General features: G+C 42.6%; 1 protein-coding gene across 1 annotated transcript; it reads right to left on the bottom strand.

The window, feature by feature from the left end:
* Positions 1 to 2,639: 2,639 nt before the first annotated feature.
* Positions 2,640 to 17,576, bottom strand: LOC124554157 (ankyrin-3-like). Its single transcript, XM_047128227.1, has 3 exons — positions 17,554 to 17,576; positions 4,807 to 5,366; positions 2,640 to 3,146 (listed from the first exon to the last, which is right to left on the bottom strand). Exons 2-3 carry the CDS (start codon positions 5,355 to 5,357, stop codon positions 2,654 to 2,656), a joined length of 1,044 nt encoding a protein of 347 aa, XP_046984183.1. The 5' UTR covers positions 5,358 to 5,366; positions 17,554 to 17,576; the 3' UTR covers positions 2,640 to 2,653.
* Positions 17,577 to 19,127: the final 1,551 nt, after the last annotated feature.

The raw sequence follows: 19,127 nt of genomic DNA on the forward strand, positions 1-19,127 counted from the left end.
CACAATTACTTGGACAACTCGTGCACACATTACCATCTCATGAACCGAAAATGTGACTGCGTCGTTTCGTGATTCGAGGGTCAGCAACTGATAAAAAAATGGGGCCCCCAGGGGTCCCGAGGTCGCGATGGCGGCGTCACTGTCCCGCCGAGATTATTTGTCCTTTTAGGACAATTGTCTGAGCAATCTGCTCCACTGTGCGGTGCGTCTATATTTATAGGATTTCCCGGTCCTACGTAATCACTGCCAGGTGAAGTATATCCTTTGTTCTGTACGCATTCAACTACTTTTTTAACGCCGTAAGCAGCACCTGCGGTGGCAGCAGTTGTCGCGCCAGCCGCTATCGCTATCTGCCCTGAACTTGTAACACCAGCTGTGCTAATTGCGGCCCCGTCCGTGACACTCTCAGATAACAAGTGCACTGTTTCGCTAGCAGTTTCTATATCTGAACTCTGGTGACCTCGGCCACGATTTCGTGGTCTATTTGGGCGGCGCTGTCGCACGCCAAGATTACTTTCTTCTGGCCTTGGTTCTGGCACCCGTTCAAATTCAGCTGTTTCGCCACTCGTATCCAAATCGTCGAATGTTGGATTATCTCCATACCGTATACGAGTAGTAGCATCCTCTCTTTGCACTGTTCGAATATTATTACTGCTACGTGAACGATTAACATTTGTTAATGGAATTCTTTCTGCCATTTCAATGTCTTCCTCAGGTCCCGGATATAAAACACCTCCATCGTATTGTATAGAGCCATGGTTGCCCATGCTTAAATATAGATTTACCCAAGACATTTTGCTGACTACACTAAATTATTACCACCTTTTATATACATTACGTTATCAAACAGCACGTGTCGGGCAACCTTTTGCTGGCGTGGGTGCTTGCTCAGATAATTGTCCTGAAAGGACAAATTATCTCGGCGGGACAGTGACGCCGCCATCGCGACCTTGGGACCCTGGGGGGCCCCATTTTTTTATCAGTTGCTGACCCTCATGAATCGAAAACATGACTGCATCGTTTCATGATTCGAGGGCCAGTCTCCGAGAATCAGATCGAGACAAACCACTCCTCATGTCTGCCTGCCTCTCATTGGCAGCTGCTAAGCTAGCAGTAAATGGTGGCAGCTCCGACTGCTTCCTGAGGGAATGGGTACGAAGGGGAGAAGCAGCAAGTATGAGGGGGTAAGGAAGCAGCACCTAGCCAGCGACGATGCACGACATCTCGGTGAACAAACCATTTTATCTACTGAGACGAAGATGAGATTTATTTTTTTCAAATTTCCCTGACACATTTGAAATTTCCTGATTTACAAAACCTGTGGCAATCCTGTCTTAAAAGCTAAACAGGATTTAATCTGCTCTTAATATTAAATTGTTTACTATTCAGCTAATGTAGTTACCTGATGAAAATATTACGAGGTCTGTGAGAAGTCTCATCTTTTTACTTACGCACATTTAAGATGTGATTCGTGTAAGGGTTAAAATTGTATTCAATCCATATGGTCCTCATTTCAATTGATCAAACTGTCAGATTCAGTGAAATTAAGGATGTCTCCAAGCGCACAATGTGGTGTCGCAGTGACTGCAGTTCACCAAAAAATTTAAACATTCATAATTACTGATTTAGTTGTCCGATGGGAAATATTTCCAGGAGTACCAGGTCCTGCTCGTGTCAGAGCCTCACGAGCAATCAACCATTGAGATCTGCATTATGATTTACAATCTTTAGAATCATATCATTATAACAGCTCTTAAATTTGACATGTTATCTTTGGTGTTACCTTCCACTCTTCATTCTGTTGTGTAAATGTATTTAGTATGTTAAGCAAGTTGGCAAACTGGATCACATTTTAAAACTTCTCTACAGTCTGTGAGTAAATTTCATGACATTTGTGATTTCCAGTAACTGAATTGTTTGCGGTTGGCCATAACTCATCTCTTGATAAATATAATGACCAATCGAAGAATGTATTATGCCCAATCTGCTGATTAACCTTCCAGCAACACAGTCACAATGTCCCACGGCAGTATGCTTCGTCAGCAGTATTTACATTTACCATTACAAAATTAGATTGACAAACTAGGCAGCCTGGGACATTGTCAGTAACCTGATGTAATTTCAGTACGTTAGTGTCCTATATGCTGAAGTTTGCAGCAACTCCATAGTTCATGAAGTGTTGGCGGAAGGATGGGCACCTATATTCTCACCACTAACCATTGGATTAACAGTACACACACAAATTTCAGGCTGTGTTAATAGAAGTACTGGACGCTTCTGGGAAGAGCATGTGGTGTACGATTCTTGAAACTGGTTTACAAGAATACCACACTGGAAGCTCACTGAAAATGATGTGTATTCGGAACATAGCCAAGATCAAATGTTAATGATTGCTGCTCTGGAGCAGTTTCAATAGAACTCTGCTCTCGTGTGCCAGTCAAACATTTGATCTACTGCCAGTAGAGTAAGTGTAAAACACTACTGTTTGGGAATCTCAGGGTAGTTGATGGTAGTAGTTTAGGAAGTCTCACCTGCGGAAGGAGGACCACTAGAAGTGGGAAGGAAGAGCAGGTAAATATTTGAATTCAATGACACGTTTCACAGTAAACCAGAAGTTTATTTGCTTTATCAAAAATGGTACGAAAGGTCCACCTTACACCGGACAAATCCCACTCAGAATACCGACGACAGTCCTCCTGTTGTACGCCTGGGCAAGTTGTAGAGGCGTCATACCGTATCCGGCAGCAGATCGGTCTGCTCCCAGCCGCAACAACAGGTTGACCACGGACGCTTCACCACACGTGGCAGCAACCTGCAGAGCTGTCTGCCCGCTGCCATCCCACGCGTCTTTGTCTGCCCCGTAAAACAGCAAGGTCATGGCAACTCCCTGCCTGCCCTGTCCCGCTGCTACGTGGAGGGGCGTCTGCTGCCAGTTATTCCGTGCACTGACATCGGCACCCGCCTCCAACAGCCAGTTTACGGCCAAGACGTCGCCTCCCTTCGCCGCCTTGTGAAGTGCCGTGTAACCGTTCTCACACCGGCAGTTTATGTCCACTCCCTGTGCCAGTATGTCTGGGAGTTCGTCCACATTTCCACGTTCTGCAGCTTCGTGCAGCCACTTCTTCAAGGCGGCGTCCTTTGCGGCACTGGAAAACAGAGAGAGAGTACTTTCCACAGAAATTTACTGTCACAGTAGATAGTCGCAAAATTATTAACTATACCAATTGAATGCTATAAGCCCACACGATCAGTGAGAAATGTGTATTAAGGTTTGTAAGTTTGCTCCAAGATGGGGAAGGAGATTTTGAGGTTACACAGAATTACTTGACATTTTTATAACTCTAAGAAACGTCAGAGGGTGGTGTACCAAATTAGACCTGACAAGAAGCAGAAACCAGACAGATACACAGATCTGACAACTACTGCTCTGGTACAAAGTGCTGCTCAGCCTTTTTTGAGAAACTGGCACTAAATCTCACTAGCCTGTGAGGTACCACACAAGAAAGCCAGCCATCTGCAAGTTACATTAATGCTACCGATTACGGCAGCGTGTCCTCGTACTGCTTATCAGTCCAGTCCTTCACGCTACCCTTTCACCGAACACTCGTTGCTGTGACAGATGTTTAACCTTACATAATAAAAATACACCTGTGGGAAGGTACTATCAAGATTAAATAAATAGTTGTGACAGTTATTTTTCTCTCAATACACTTGGGCATATCACACTCAAGTTATACCTGACTACATGATTTACAGATAAATATTCATTCCATTGTTATCTATTTGGTCGACTATAGATGTCGACAAATATACCACAATGATTATTGGTATAATATTTTTTCCCTTAGAAACAAATGTGCATCATAACAAAAGAAGACATTTGTTAAATAAAAGCCCAGAAGAAAGAAATGAATATCAAGACTGTTGGCTGCCACCACCTCTAATTTTGCAAATACTGCTGCCCGATGACTAGCGACATCCGACGGTATTCGACAGGATCGTGAAACTTTCCCGCTGTTTCTTGAAAATTGTTTGGCAATGTACAGTATTAGAGCAGCTTTTGAGAGATTTAAGTAAGAAGCACAGCAAAAAGTAAGCAAAAGATGAGCAGGAAGACCTATTTGGTGTATTAACCCACAGCACGCGCTCTTCACCCCCCAACACGTATCAAATAAGTGGATGGGAACAAGTTATTCTGAAGCCTATCTTATATGGATGTATTTTTTTTGTATTGAAATATCCAGCCCTGTCAACCTTTTAGACAACTGCTCATCTGAGCTAATATCACCCAAAATTTACTTCCAGCACAGCATACTGAATTTGTATACAAGGTTTTCTATGACAAATGTAACATTTTAAATCACTACATTCAGTTAAAACAAAAATGGAGAAAAGTGCACATGCAAAATATACATAGCACTCACAGCAGTCAGGTTAAGAATATTACTGTATATAAGGAAGCACAATTCTGCTAAATTTTTTTGGGTCTAACTAGGCAATTATACATTTATGTCCCAAATCTGCACTAAATTTTCTCCGCAACTGATTGTAAACTGCAACACTGCCTTCAAAATTACAGCAGAAGGATGTGAAATTTCCATTATATCTTCAAAGCACAAAAATGCTTACTGAGTGTCTCCTTACAGAATATGCACACTGAGTCCTGAGTGCAGATCATGTGGAATATGCGAGATTTACACTAGTGAAATGCATACCTCCAGCCATTCCTTTGGAAGTGTCAGGAGAAGGCTCACTACTTTGTAGGTGCTACTTACAAAGACAAACGAAATTAGAATTCCAGCTAACCTGATTTTCGCTTCAACCAACTGCGAGATTTGCGTAATCAGTCGCGGGCAGCAGGCCACTCCCTCTCGCCAGCCCTCCGTCTTGCGGGCCTCCGGAGGGTCCCGGGAGATCACCTCGACGGCGGCACCGAGCAGGCGCGAGCAACAGTGCTGCGAAGCCAGCACCGCACACTCCGCCACATTTTCTAGACACAAATTCTGCAGCAACCGGTCCTCGCAAGCCTCCTTCAGCAGAGGGAGGTCGTATTTGTCGGCAGCCGTGAGTAGCTCTGCCGCAAATTCTTTCCCCTCCGGGACCTCGTCCGTGTACACGTAGCGGACGAGCTGCCGCATAGTGGCAGCCTCTACGTCCGGTATCTGGACACGGCCACTGGCAGCTTCCTCCGTGTCGTGCTGCAGTAACATAGCTGCGAAAACCGGGCTTCTGGCAGTGAGTATTAAGCTGTGCGCCTCTATTTCACCACCACGGACACACAGCGTAACGTCGGCACCCGTGCCCCTCGTCAGGAGCTCCGACATCGCGTGAACTAAACTGCCTCTGTTATTGGCCATATTTAGCACCTGAAATTGGGAGGTAAAAACAACGCATTAAAAGCTGCCCAGTTTCTGACACAGTAATTTAACAACTCGATAATGCCAAGTCAAGTTTGTTTAGAACAAACACTTCTATTTCACCACTTTACCTTCAGCACCTATAAACAAATACAATTAAAGACAGAAAGCAGGTTGCACAGGTCTCAGTGATATCCGAGCTAGAGAACAAGCTGTAGTATTGAGTAAAGTCCACTGCCACCACAAATATAAAAATTCCTCCAGCCTTACTTTAAAAAAGCAAAATGTTTACATTATACTCAATATCTATAATACTCCAGGCTTTAGGCACGAGCAGTTCAGATCATTCTTAAACAAGAAACAAAAGCAGCGATACAACAATCTGACCGAGCTAAAAGCTCTGCCAACAGCAGTGAAAACTCCATCACGGACCAGCGGACTAACAATTACTTCAACATAGTAGCAAGCATTCCTACCAATAATGAACTGGCAAATGCAGATGCAATAGTTTTACTTTTGACGCAAGGCACATACTACCCACATGTAGTCTCAAAATTACAATAGATAAATAGAGAGTTTTAACTGTGTTGGCTCTAATGGTGTTCATAGCTTATTTAAAATGTTGTGGAGGTTCCTAGAAATAACCTTAAGCTATGTCTGTTATTAATGACTCGTGGCATAACTGACAGGACGTCATATCCTGCATTGACACCCAGCTATATATATTTTTCAAAAAGATTTTGAGAAAATAGCCTGGGATACAACACACCCATTCATCAAACAGAAACTTTGCTGTGTGCGTCTGGCATTCATGCAGGATTCTCCACAGGGAACAATACACTACCTCACAAGATAAGTGCAGCTGACTGTGTGCACTATGTATTGTGACACCTATTCACAATGGTTTGACATGCAAACTAAATGTTACATTAAACTAGAGTCCATACGTCAAGGATTTAATCAGAAACGACACCCCCTCCCCCCCAAAGTTGTTTGGGAGTTAACAAAATCTTTGTCACGGTAACAGATATAACGTGAGATCTACAATGAACTGGAGTCAACACAAGCCTGTCAAGATGGTTGGTTTGTGGTGGTTGAAGGGACCAGACTACAAAGGTCATCGGTCCCTTTTTCCACAATCATGAAACACCCGCAAGGAACAAAAACAAGCAACAGAGATGACAAGGGATGACAGAACGAGAAAACATAGACAAAGACCAGAAAAGAGGAATTAAAAACACACAGTGTGTTACAGTAGTTGGCCAACCACGGAAACAAAAGAAAAGGGAAAAGCCAACCACCAAGAACTAAAAAGCCCAATCTAAAAGCATAAGCCAAAGGTGAGAAACAACAAAAGAGAGAAACCCTTTGATTGAGCGATAAAAACCCCCTGCACAAATAAAACTCAAAACTAAGCCTGCCATGACAGCATCATTCGTTAGAAGTGCAGGGAGCACATCAGGCAGTGCAAATGTGTGCCTGAGCACAGTTATATGTGGACAGTCCAACAAAATATCGACCACTGTCAATGCTGAACCATAGCGACAGAGGTGGGTCCTCGCGGCACAATAAATAACCGTGCGTCATCCAGGTGTAGCCAACGCGCAGCCGACAGAGCACAACAGTCCTTGCGAGAGACCCGGAGGAATAGCGCCACCCACCGGTAGTCTGCTCGACAATCCGAAGTTTGCCGAGTGAAGGCAGGGTGCGCCATTCACAAGCCCAGGTACCGAGAACCTTCTGCCGCAAAACTGAACGGAGATCACACTCCGAAAGGCCGATCTCCAAAGCTGGTGCACCGACAGCCCGTTTGGCCAGTGTTCATTACCCGGGATGCCGACACGATTTGGCGTCCACACCGAAACCACGGAGAGGCCGCAATGGGCAGGAGAGTGGACGGACTCCTGGATAGCCGTCACCAGACGAGAGCGAGGGAAACACTGGTCGATATCTCGTAAACCGCTCAGCGAGTTACTACAGATAATTAAGGACTCACCTGAACAGGAGGGGATATACTCTAGGGCACGAGAGATGGCAACCAGCTCGGCAGTGAAAACACTGCAGCCAGACAGTTATGAGCGTCGTTCAGAATGATCCCGAGAGTAAGAACAGGGAATTGCAGATTCCGTGGCAGAAACGATTCCGGTGGCAATCGTGGGAACCACCGCATCAATGGCACTACGAGAAAGAGGCTCAAGATTGGCAATTCAGGTGAACGAGTCCCAGTCAGCCTTATTCAAAGCCCATCTGGGGAGGCGCCGAGGTGAGTGGTGCTGGGGCAGTGACAGAAAGATCGGAAAGTGGTCACTACCACACAAGTCGTCATGCACACTCCAATGGACAAACGGTAGAAGGCTGGGGCTGTAGACAAAGGTCGATGGCCGAGTACATGCCGTGTGCCACACTGAAATGTGTGGAGGCATCATTATTTAATAGAGAAAGGTCGAGCTGTGCCAACACTTTCTCAGTGACAGTGCCTCTGCCTGTTGCCACCAATCCACCCCACAAAGGGTTATTGGCGTTAAAGTCCCCCAATAACAGAAAAGGTGGCGGCAATTGGGCTATCAGCGCAGCCAATACATGCAGCGGGTCCTCACCATCCGGCGGAAGATAGAGACTGCAGACAGTTGACAGCCTGAGGCGTCAAAACCCAAACAGCGACAGCCTCTAAAGGTGTCTGAAGAGGGACACACTCACTGTAAAGAGTGTTAAGGACGTAGAGACAGACTCCACCAGATACCATCTCGTAAGCTGCCGGATTCTTATAATAACCCAAATAGCCACAGAGGACGGGGATTTGCATCACCGGAAACCCAGTTTCCCGGAGAGAAATGCAGAAGAAAGGGTGAAGGCTGAGAAATTGTCGGAGCTCAGCAAGGTGGTGGAAAAAACTGCTGCAGTTCAACTGGAGGATGACATTGTCCACGGAGGAAAAAGGCGTGAAGAGATCGAGGTGGCACGTTACACCGCCGGATCACCCACTGCCACCAACTGAGTTCCCGCACGATCGACTTTCACGGTGTCCGAGGGTCCTGTGAGATCTAGGTCCTCAGTAGATGCCAGAATCTCGGCAGAGGTCGTACGTTGCAGTGGGGTGGGCCCACCGTAAGTTCCTTCGTCTTAGAGGTCATCTTCTTGGACATTTCTCACTGCTCCTTGGGTTTCATTGGTTGGGAGGGCTTCACTGATTCAGTCTCTGGGACTGAGGAGGATCGTGAAGCCCTACAACCAGCTGCTTGTGGGCGCTTACACCACTGGCAGGCATCATCCTTCTCACTGGTGGAAACCTGGGAAGAGAGGGACCCAAGGGACCACTTCTGAGCAAGATGAGCCAAAGAAGTTTGACACTTCTCCAGCTTAGAAGAGGGGATGGACAACCCCGATGGGTGGGGGATGTTGTTCCTGAAGTAGGTGGCGCAGGAGCAACAGAGAGTGTAGTGCCCCTCAGGTTAAGGAGCAGATGTAGTGTTACGGCTCTGGGTGCCGACTGGAATTCGCTGAACTTGATGGGACTACCACTGTTGTCATAGGGGCGGCATAAGACGGAGTCATTCGCACAAGATGGAGTCGTTCGTATTTCCTCTTAGCCTCGGTGTCGGTCAGTCAGTCAGTCAGTCCAGGGTCTTTTATTACATGATTTTCCCCTCTTTCTGTAAAATCCTGCAGCCTGGTGAGCAAGGTGAATGATGCTCTCTGCAGTTGACACAGATGAGAGGCAGGGCACACGGAGTATATGGATGTGATGGGTGTTCGAAATCTTGACATGTGACACTGGAAGTACAGCAGGAAGACATACGGCAGCCCTTAAAGCACCGCATCAGGTGAGGGATATAGAGCTTGACGTCACAGTGGTAGACCGTCACCTTGACCTCCTCAGGCAATGTATCACCCTCGAAGGACGAGATGAAGGCACCGGTGGCAACCTGATTATCCCTCGGAACTCGATGAACGTGGCAGATGAAATTAACATCTCACCACCCTAAATTGGCGTGCAGCTCGTCATCAGACTGCAAAAGAAGGTCCCTGTGGAACATAATAACCTGGATCATATTTAAGGTCTTATGGAGCACGATTGTAACTGAAACATCCCCAACTTGTCACAAGCGAGTAAAGACCGTGACTGGGCAGAGGATGATATTTTTTTTTATCAAAACTGACCCAAAACATGTGAGATTGCTTTTGGTCGCCTATTACGACAGGCAGGAATACCACAGGGCTACTCTAACCCCGGACCCACAGGGGGACAAACCTGTCAAGAAGCTCCGTTAAAATTCATTCATTCGAATTTAGTTGGTGTACTGGGAATAGCAATAAGCACGAAGTGAAAGGAAGTTGCTATATTTAGTGCATTAATAGCACTATGATTAGCTTGTCTTATTACTGTACACTGAGATGATGACAGTCATGGTATAGCAATGTGCACATATACTGATGGTAGTATCATGTACACAAGGAATAAAGGAGGCAGAGCTGTCATTTGTAGTCAGGTGAAAAAGGTTTCTGAAGTGATTATGGACACACGACTGGAATTTAACTTTCCGTGCGGAATGGTAGTTTCAGGTAGATGTACGGCACATTCAATTTCGGAAAGCATTACACAGTTCATTATTCCGAGATCCACAATGACTAGAGTCTGCCGAGAATACCAAATTCCAACCGTTGCCATGGGCAACACTTCTGCGGCACTGGCAAAGGGTTGTCAGTGGTAACAGGCAAGCAACTACGTGTGAAATAACCACAGAAGCCAATGTGGGAAATACAATGAATGTATCTGTTAGGACAGTGAGGTGAAATGGACTATGGAAGCAGTGCCTCTGCTAACAGTACATCACTTCCAGTGCCCGTCCTAGCCTCGTGATCGTATCATTTGGACCCTCGCTGACTGGAAAAACCACGGCAAGGTCACAGGAGTTCTAGTGTAGCACAGAGCCTACGAAGCCAAAGTTGTGATTAAGGCACTGTGCAACTTGGTGATGGTTCCATAATGGTGGGGGCTATGTTTACATTACATGGAACTGATCACTTACTGGGAAAGGTTATTTTTGGCTACCTTAAGACCATTTGCAGCCACTCAAGGACAATGGTCCTGAACAATGATGGATTTTTATGAATGATAATGTGCCATGTCACAGAGACACAACTGTTAGCAATTGTTTGAAGAACGTTGCGGATAATTCGCGTTAATGATGTGGGCACCCAGACCGCCCAATGTGAATCCCATCTAACATTTAAGGCATCTAATAGGGAGGTCAGTTCGAGCACAAAATGATGCACGAGGAATATTTTCACAATTATGGAGAGCAATAGAGGCAGCACAGCTCAATATTTCTACAGGGGACTTCCAACAACTTGTTTATTCCACACCACATTGAGTTGCTGCACTGTGCTTGGCAAAAGGTCCAAAACAATACTACGAGGTATCCCATGACTTGTTGCCTCGGTATATGCTCTCAGTATTGTTGTCACCTCTGAAGGATTTCCATCTTGGTAAGATATACAGAACACACATTTATAATGCAATTTATGTTACAAATAAATTGCACAATTAATACACATCAGTTTTATTAGATGTTAGACAGGTCCCTGTAGAATAATTTGATTCCTGTCAAACATACACAGCACATCAGAAACAAACTATATAAGGGATTTGGGATGTCTACAAAGCACCACCACTAACTGGTACTGGAGAGGAGAATTCTCTATCTCACCTGATACACAAGCTAGTTGGCAATGAACTTAACATCCATGTCTGCCAATCTTCATTAACACAACCCAGAATGGAATGAAATTTTTATAGTTACAGGTAACTCACTTTTGTCAGGTATCATTACATACACCAATATTACAAAAGCAACAACTAATATGTTCAAGAGAACCACACACCCGACCAGTGAGTGCATCACTTGTTCTGGGGAAGTTAATAGATCCATCCTTCATGAAATCCTCCCCACTCCACTAAGAGTGTCTTTCCGCCGTCCACCTAACCTTCGTAACCTCTTAGTTCATCCCTATGAAATCCCCAAACCACCTTCCTTACCCTCTAGCTCCTACCCTTGTAACCGCCCCCTGGTGTAAAACCTGTCCTGTGCACCCTCCCACCACCACCTACTCCAGTCCTGTAACCGGGAAGGTGTGCACGATCAAAGGCAGAGCCACGTGTGAAAGCACCCACGTGATTTACCAACTGACATGCCTACACTGTGAAGCCTTCTATGAGGGAATGACCAGCAAATAACTGTCCGTTCGCATGAACGGACACAGGCAGACAGTGTTTGTTGGTAATGAGGATCACCCTGTGGCTAAACATGCCTTGTTGAACGGCCAGCACATCTTGGCACAGCGTTACACCGTCCGGGTGACCTGGATACTTCCCACTGACACCAACCTATCAGAACTCCGGAGATGGGAACTTGCCCTTCAATATATCCTCTCTTCCCGTTACCCACCAGGCCTCAACCTCCGCTAATTTCAAGTTGCCGCCGCTCATACCTCACCTGTCATTCAACATCTTTGCCTCTGTACTTCCGCCTCGACTGACACCTCTGCCCAAACTCTTTGCCTTTACAAATGTCAGCTTGTGTGTGTGTGTGTGTGTGTGTGTGTGTGTGTGTGTGTGTGTGTGTGTGTGTGTGTGTGTGTGTGCGCGCGCGCGCGCGCGCGCGCGTGCGCGCTCGCGAGTGTATACCTATCTTTTTTCCCCCCTAAGGTAAGTCTTTCCGCTCCCGGGATTGGAATGACTCCTTACCCTCTCCCTTAAAACCCACATCCTTTCGTCCTTCCCTCTTTCCTGATATAGCAACCTTGGGTTGCGAAAGCTTGAAATAAATTTGTGTGTGTGTATTGTCTATCAACATACCAGATGCTGTAACTTACTAAACGGAAGTGTTGGTATGTTGATAGAGACTATATATATATATATATATATATATATAAAAAAAAAGAAAAAAAAAAAAGAAAAAAAAAAGAAAAAAAAAGAAAAAAAAGAAAAAAAGAAAAAAAAAGAAAAAAAAAAGAAAGAAAAAGAAACCACACACATCCATCAGCACATATACATATTGTCTGTCTATAGGGTGACTGACAGATTTTTAATTCTTACTCTGCAATATTGTTATGTAGCACTTCCAACAGGTTTACATCTACACAGCACTGCAAAAAGCTAGTAGGACTGAATACAAAATTCTTGGGAAAAAATGTTTCTTGTGTAGCTTACACCACAATAAGGGACAATACATTTCATAACTATTTCAAAATGTGTAAAAAAATTAACATGGTTGTCTGTGAGGCAAAGGAACTGTACAACTGGCAGTTTATATTCTTCTGTAGGAATAAATATGAAGCCATGTGGGGAGTTAAAACAATAAAACAATATGCTGCCAGTCTACAATTTAGCATAGAATGACATTCTAAGAATTTAAGACAAACACAAATTAAGAAAACTTCAGGCCTCGAGGAAGTACTAGACAAGTGCCTAGTGATCAAACACCCTTTCACAGAAGGAAGATTTGTACAATTCTGCTACAGCTGTCATATTTGAAACAAAATATTTAGTTCAAAACTACTGACCAAATTTGCCTTATTAGTCAGCTTCAAGTCAATGTTTACCATGTTCGTACGTATATAGCATTAAGAGATCTTACAGTGTCATGAAAGGAACAGGTCTTCAGAGACTACTCCAGCAACATCGGAATTTCATAAACCATATTAAAATGCTTCATTCCACTCTAATTACACGTTTCTATGCCCAGATGCACTCTGAAGTACCTGATATTCAGCTTTTCATGTGGTTTTCGCGATACCAATTTTCTTGGAGGTCCAGTACTGTATTCTCATGTTTGGTTCTTTTTACGGTATAATGTCATTCATCCCAGAAAATGAAAATTTCCACTTGAAATTGAACGAGGTTGAAAGTAGCCAATAGCGCTGAATGAAACACTTCATTTCAAATTAACTGCCTCAGCGGAAAAAAATTAGTAGAAGCAAATTTATCTATAAAACAGACAAATAGCTTCTTTAAGACATTAATGGTTGATTGCTAATAACGTGGAAATAATATAAAATAAGAAAAGCGAAACTACTAACTTGTTTTGGTCTTTCATGCTTATGAGAATGTATAATAATTCACTTGATGGCTCCCAGCCACAGAAATCTGTTTTGATTTCATTTGACGTGGGAGCTGTAAACGAAGAGACCAGCAACATTACGAAGACACGAAACATATACACGGGTCATGTGTGGAAGGACCCCCTCCCCCCCACTATAACACACATGTGCAAATCTGGCAGCTTGGGTGCGCCAGCATCTGGCTACTTGCTGCTGCTGCTCATACGGCAAACAGCCACACTTCAAGGAGCCACAAGCGGGAGGAAGGCACTGCTCATACGAACCTATAGTATCCTATTCTTCAGTTGACCTACATAACTCAACTTAAGAATGAGATACTAGTGCAAAACAGAAAAGAGACAAGTAACATTAACCTCTGTTGACATATGAGTTGTATCCCGAACTTGAGCTGATCTTCATAGAGTAACTGCAGTGCGGTATCAAATTAGACGCATTGCAACTTTTCTGACTTTGCTAGCACTAGTATCCTATGTAGGTCAGCTGGAGCATGGGATTCAAATTTTACAGGTGTTGCTTTTTTCGCCTCTGCTACTACTAGCAACCTATTCTTCAGCTGATACTAGTAGCAGCAGAAGTGAAAATATCGACATATGTAAAATCTGTATCCCAGGTTGCTAATGCTAGTAAAGACAAAAATCTATGTAAGTAACATTGGCATCCTGTACCTCAGTTGAAAACCGCGAAAAAAAAAAAAAGAGCGATACATAACATCTGTATCCCACACTTCAACTGACCTGAACAGCTAAGTTTAGTGGTAGGAATTTTTTCCACCTTCGATACTAATATTATCAGATGAAAATTATCGTAGGGGTGCTAGTGACAGTGAAAAAACCAACAGTAAATTTTGTAGCCCGTATTTCAGTTTATTTAGGTCAACTAAAGAATAAGATACTAGCATAGGTGAAAAACTTAAGCTGTAAAATTCGTATTCCATATTGCAGTTGACGCACCCTACCCTAAGTCTTCCATATTGATAGGAACAGATAAAATCCAAACCTACAAACAAAAACAAAAAATAAAAATTGCTCAGAATGAAAAACAGTCTCCGTAAAAATCTCATGTGCACTAAGAATGAAAATGTGTACTGAAAGAATTGGAATGAACAGATGGTTTAATACAAGTGGCAAAAATCTTACACAATGTCCAGCTCTATCTTTAAAAACATTCATTTATTTCAATTTACAATGATGCTATGCCACAGAAGATAACCCATTTGTTACCCACAGCTCGATAAAGGAATTACTGGTTGTGAGTAAACTATGATACATTGCATCACGTGTAGGATCCAGAATACCATCTGCAAATAACCAGCAGAACCCTCAGCAAGTGAACTATAGTGTGATACTGCCACTGCTGCACCGCAATCCCCCCCTCCCACAATGAAATATTCGCACTAGTAGCTGTAACTGGCCTGGAGACACTAAGGTTTCAGATAGATTATATAATGGTAAGACAGATCTAGGAACCAAGTTCTAAATTTTAATACATTTCCAGGGGCAGATGTGGACTGACCACAGTTGTCTAATTTGTACATAAAAACTGAAGAAACTTCAAAAAGTCAGAAATTTACGGTCAGAGATTACACCTGGATTAACTGAAAGAACAAGAGGTTTTAGAGGGGATATTATAGAAGAGCGATTCCACCCATCTGCTTTGACCCATTACGTCATGAACCTGGCGGAAATAGCTATTCCAAGAGTCTCCAATGTGGCGCCTATGATGCCACTACATACACACAGCAACAAACACGAAAATACATATAAATAAGACAATTACATTTCCCCAAAAGTACAATCATACTAAGGGGACAACCACAGGAAACTGAGGGTTTTAGGGTGAGGGCAAGCTAAATTTAACAGTAAAAAGAACACCATGATCCCAAAAGACAAAATTATAAACGAAAAGAAAATATTTACTACATTTCACTACAACAAAAATGTGCAGGAATCTGACACTTCCCTTGAACTATGAAGGTGAAGATACCAAAACATCAATACCTACAACTAAAACAATGAAAATTGGCATCGGACATTTCCCTTTACCAATATACATCAACCACAAATGACGATACCAAAACAACACCTACAATTACAAAAACGGGAATCAGTCATTTCAAGTGACCCATATAAGTCAATCTTAACTTGATATCAAAAAAATCAGCACCAACAACTACGAGAAATAAAATCAAAACCTCAAAGATCCACAAATCAAACATCCAACAAATCAATACACCATTAATACACAAAACATCACAACTCGAGAAGAATAGACAACAAAACCATTTACTTACCACCAGCAAATTCCTGCACTGAGACTAGATCAGCAAACCCCCCCACATATACACGCATATTGAACGTCTTACCATAGTACAAACAACAAACCAGTAACACCTATCGGAAACACACACACACGAGACACAGACACACACAGTAATGACGTGTGTGTGTGTGTGTGTGTGTGTGTGTGTGTGTGTGTGTGTGTGTGTGTGTGTGTGTGTGGGGGGGGGGGGGGGGAGGTAGCCTGTCCCCGATATTAGATCGGTATACTGAGCATGCAGCAAAGGATACAAAAGAAAAATTTCGAGTATGAATTAAAACCTAAGGAGAAGAACTAAAAACTGTGTGGTCTGCTGATGACACTAATTCCGTTAGCAAAGGACCTGCAAGAGCAGTTGAACTGAATGGACAGTGTCTTGAAAGGAGAATGTAAGATGAACAAAAAGAAAAGCTAAACGAGGACAATGGAATTAGTGAATTAAATCGGGTGATGCTGATGGAATTAGATTAGGAAATGAGACAAAGTAGTAAATGAGTTTGGCTATTTGGGGAGCAAAATAACTGTTGATGGTCGAAGAGGTGAGGATATAAAATTTAGACTATGGGAAGTAAAGCATTTCCGAAGAAGAGAAATTTCTTAACATCGAATACAGGTTAACTGTCAGTAAGTCTTTTCTGGAAGTTTTTGTATAGATGGTAGCCGTGTATAGAAGTGAAACATGGACGATTAACAGTTTAAGCAAGAAGATAATAGAAGCTTTCGAAGTGTGGCGCTATAGGAGAATGCTGAAGACTAGATGGGTGGATCACATAACTGATGAAGTACTGAATAGAACTGGGGAAAAGAGGAATTTGTGGCACAACTTGACTACAACAGAAGGGGTTGGTAGGACACGTTCTGAGGAATCAAGGGATCACCAATTTAGTAAAGGACGGAAGCGCAGAGGATACAAATCGTAGAGGGAGACTAAGGCATGAACACAGTAAACAGATTCAGAATGATATAGATTTCAGTAGTTACTCGGATGGAAAAGTTTGCACAGGAGAGAGTATCATCGAGAGTTGCATCAAACCAGTCTTGTGTATTGAAGACAAGTGGTAACACTACTCTGCGGCATAGCCTATTTAACATTTTATTCAAAAAACGTACGTGGCAAAATCAGAGAACTCACAGTAAATACTGGACAAGACCCCAACTACTCTTTTTACGCATATAATGTACGTACAACTAAAACTACGAGAAATGCAAGAGGGTCCATTACAACTACTGCCAATGTTTAAGAAATCAAGACATAAAAATCTGTATATGAATGCAATGCCTTAAGCAAACATTGCAGCTAACTTCACTCTTTTACGATTATTAATCTTAACGAAAATCCGCCGTATTCACACATTCAACCTCATTCCCGAACACGAATTGGAATACCACATGCTGTTCGAAACAGTTGGGCTGCAAAATGTGTTTAACAGTAACTGTTCTCAATCACTCACAACGTTACCGATGGCAATAAATATTCTTACTTGCTAGAATGGTCAATACAATATCTGCAATTAAAGAAAAATACACATGAACTAACAAATTATTCCAAAGCCTACTATCAGAATGCACAGCTTCCTTGAAGCTTACATCACATCATCTACAGTTACTACCACGTGAAACTGAGGGCAAGCATACTGTTTCATGCGCACACAATATTTTTGCGGCGAACTAATCTACAATGTATTGCAAGCAGAACACAAACACTTTTTCGCGTCATAAACAAAAAGTTAATAGCGCGACTAAAACCATTAGGACTTACCAGTTACAATGAATGAAGAAATACAGACACCGAAAAACGAACGCCAAACAGAAACTCCTCTTCTGCTACTCAAATCGACGACCGCAAAACAAATGAACACGAGAGTCGAGGAAATGACCAGAGTGTCTTCTACAATGCGAATTGCTACCAACTTCTTTCCTATATGGTCGAACTAATACATACATCTTTGGTTTTTTGTTTTAAGGCCACCTGATAATTTTCAAATAAGAGTGTTGGACGCATTATACAAATTTAAAGGCAGACACACTCAGACAGATGTAATATATGTGTTCTGACAGCATGTACCAGGTTATATTATAACAAGACTGAAATACAATATATATCCAGAATGTGGCAAATGTACAATTACAGAAAACAGAATTACACGTAACATGCACATAAAAATTTATTAAATATTTTCAGTTACAATGTAATCTCTAAAATTTAGTCTAATTTTAAATACTTGCTCATGTTACAGACATATCTAATAACTGATTTCGGTTGCTTATTTAAGTCTTTTGACTGTTTCACGTGGTACACTCATCGTTAGTTTCAATTTTGGCTGTCTCGTGTAATACTTTCTTGTGTTATGTCCATGTATGTCTTTTTATAGGAGCCATAATATTCCGACATCCAATTTATATACTGAAACGTATTTTTCTTGCTGCAATCTATATCTAACTATACTCCAGTCTACTTTCGCCTTTTACATTAAGGAACAATACAGTTTTACTTTTATATAAGATACTGGTTGATCGGTTAATGATACACGCCACAGTTTTTACATTAATAAATTTCTTCCTATTTCCGGCCGAAATCTGCGTTTCCTGTCATTTGATCAACTAAGTGAAGTGATAGTTCCTCTAACCTATGACGACAGGTGAAAAAATACAGGTTTTGCCTGGAAAATAAATTTGTTGGTGTGGCTATTATCCACAACAAATATATAAATATTGGTTTTAGAGTCTGAAATGTGTTTTTCTTGTACAATCTTTATTTATTTGTGTTCCAGGTGCATTTTATATTTATACCTACAGTAAATAAATTGTCGACATACACTGATGGTACAAAAATGCAGCACCCCAAGGACAAAATCTTTTTAATGACAAGTGAGTTGACAGGCAGTTAGTTATTCACTGTAGGAGTATATGATAACAACTTTTGATCAAATGAACACACATGTCACAGCAAAGGGTGGGCAAACAGTGGCATCAATTCACAATGTGTCCCCCTCTGGCAGACACGCAGATGTGAACTCTCACATGCAAACGATCATAAAGGTGCCACATGGTATGGTGCGATAAACTGTCCTAATGATCTTTTGCCTATTATTGTAATTCGGCAATGGCTCTTGCAAGCCCTGGAGAATAAGTAAATTACTGTGTCATCATATCTTACACATCTAATAAAGACGAGAGATGTGGTGATGTTGCTGATCAGGGCAGTTGTTCCACACCACGAAGAGCATGTTGCATCAAAGAAGCCTTATGTGGACATGTATCGTCCTGATGAAGAAAAGCATGAAATGGAATGCGCCTATGCAATGTATTGGGCACTGATTATTTTATCCCACA

This window comes from Schistocerca americana, chromosome 11 (genome assembly GCF_021461395.2).
Source record: "Schistocerca americana isolate TAMUIC-IGC-003095 chromosome 11, iqSchAmer2.1, whole genome shotgun sequence".
Classification (NCBI taxonomy): Eukaryota; Metazoa; Arthropoda; class Insecta; order Orthoptera; family Acrididae; genus Schistocerca; species Schistocerca americana.

Excerpts from the sequence above, each read along its gene's own strand:
- LOC124554157 (XM_047128227.1), bottom strand. The coding sequence starts at position 5,357 with ATGGCCAATAACAGAGGCAGTTTAGTTCACGCGATGTCGGAGCTCCTG. Across the intron at positions 3,147-4,806 it reads TTGGTTGAAGCGAAAATCAG|TGCCGCAAAGGACGCCGCCT; the intron begins GTTAGCTGGAAT and ends TCTGTTTTCCAG.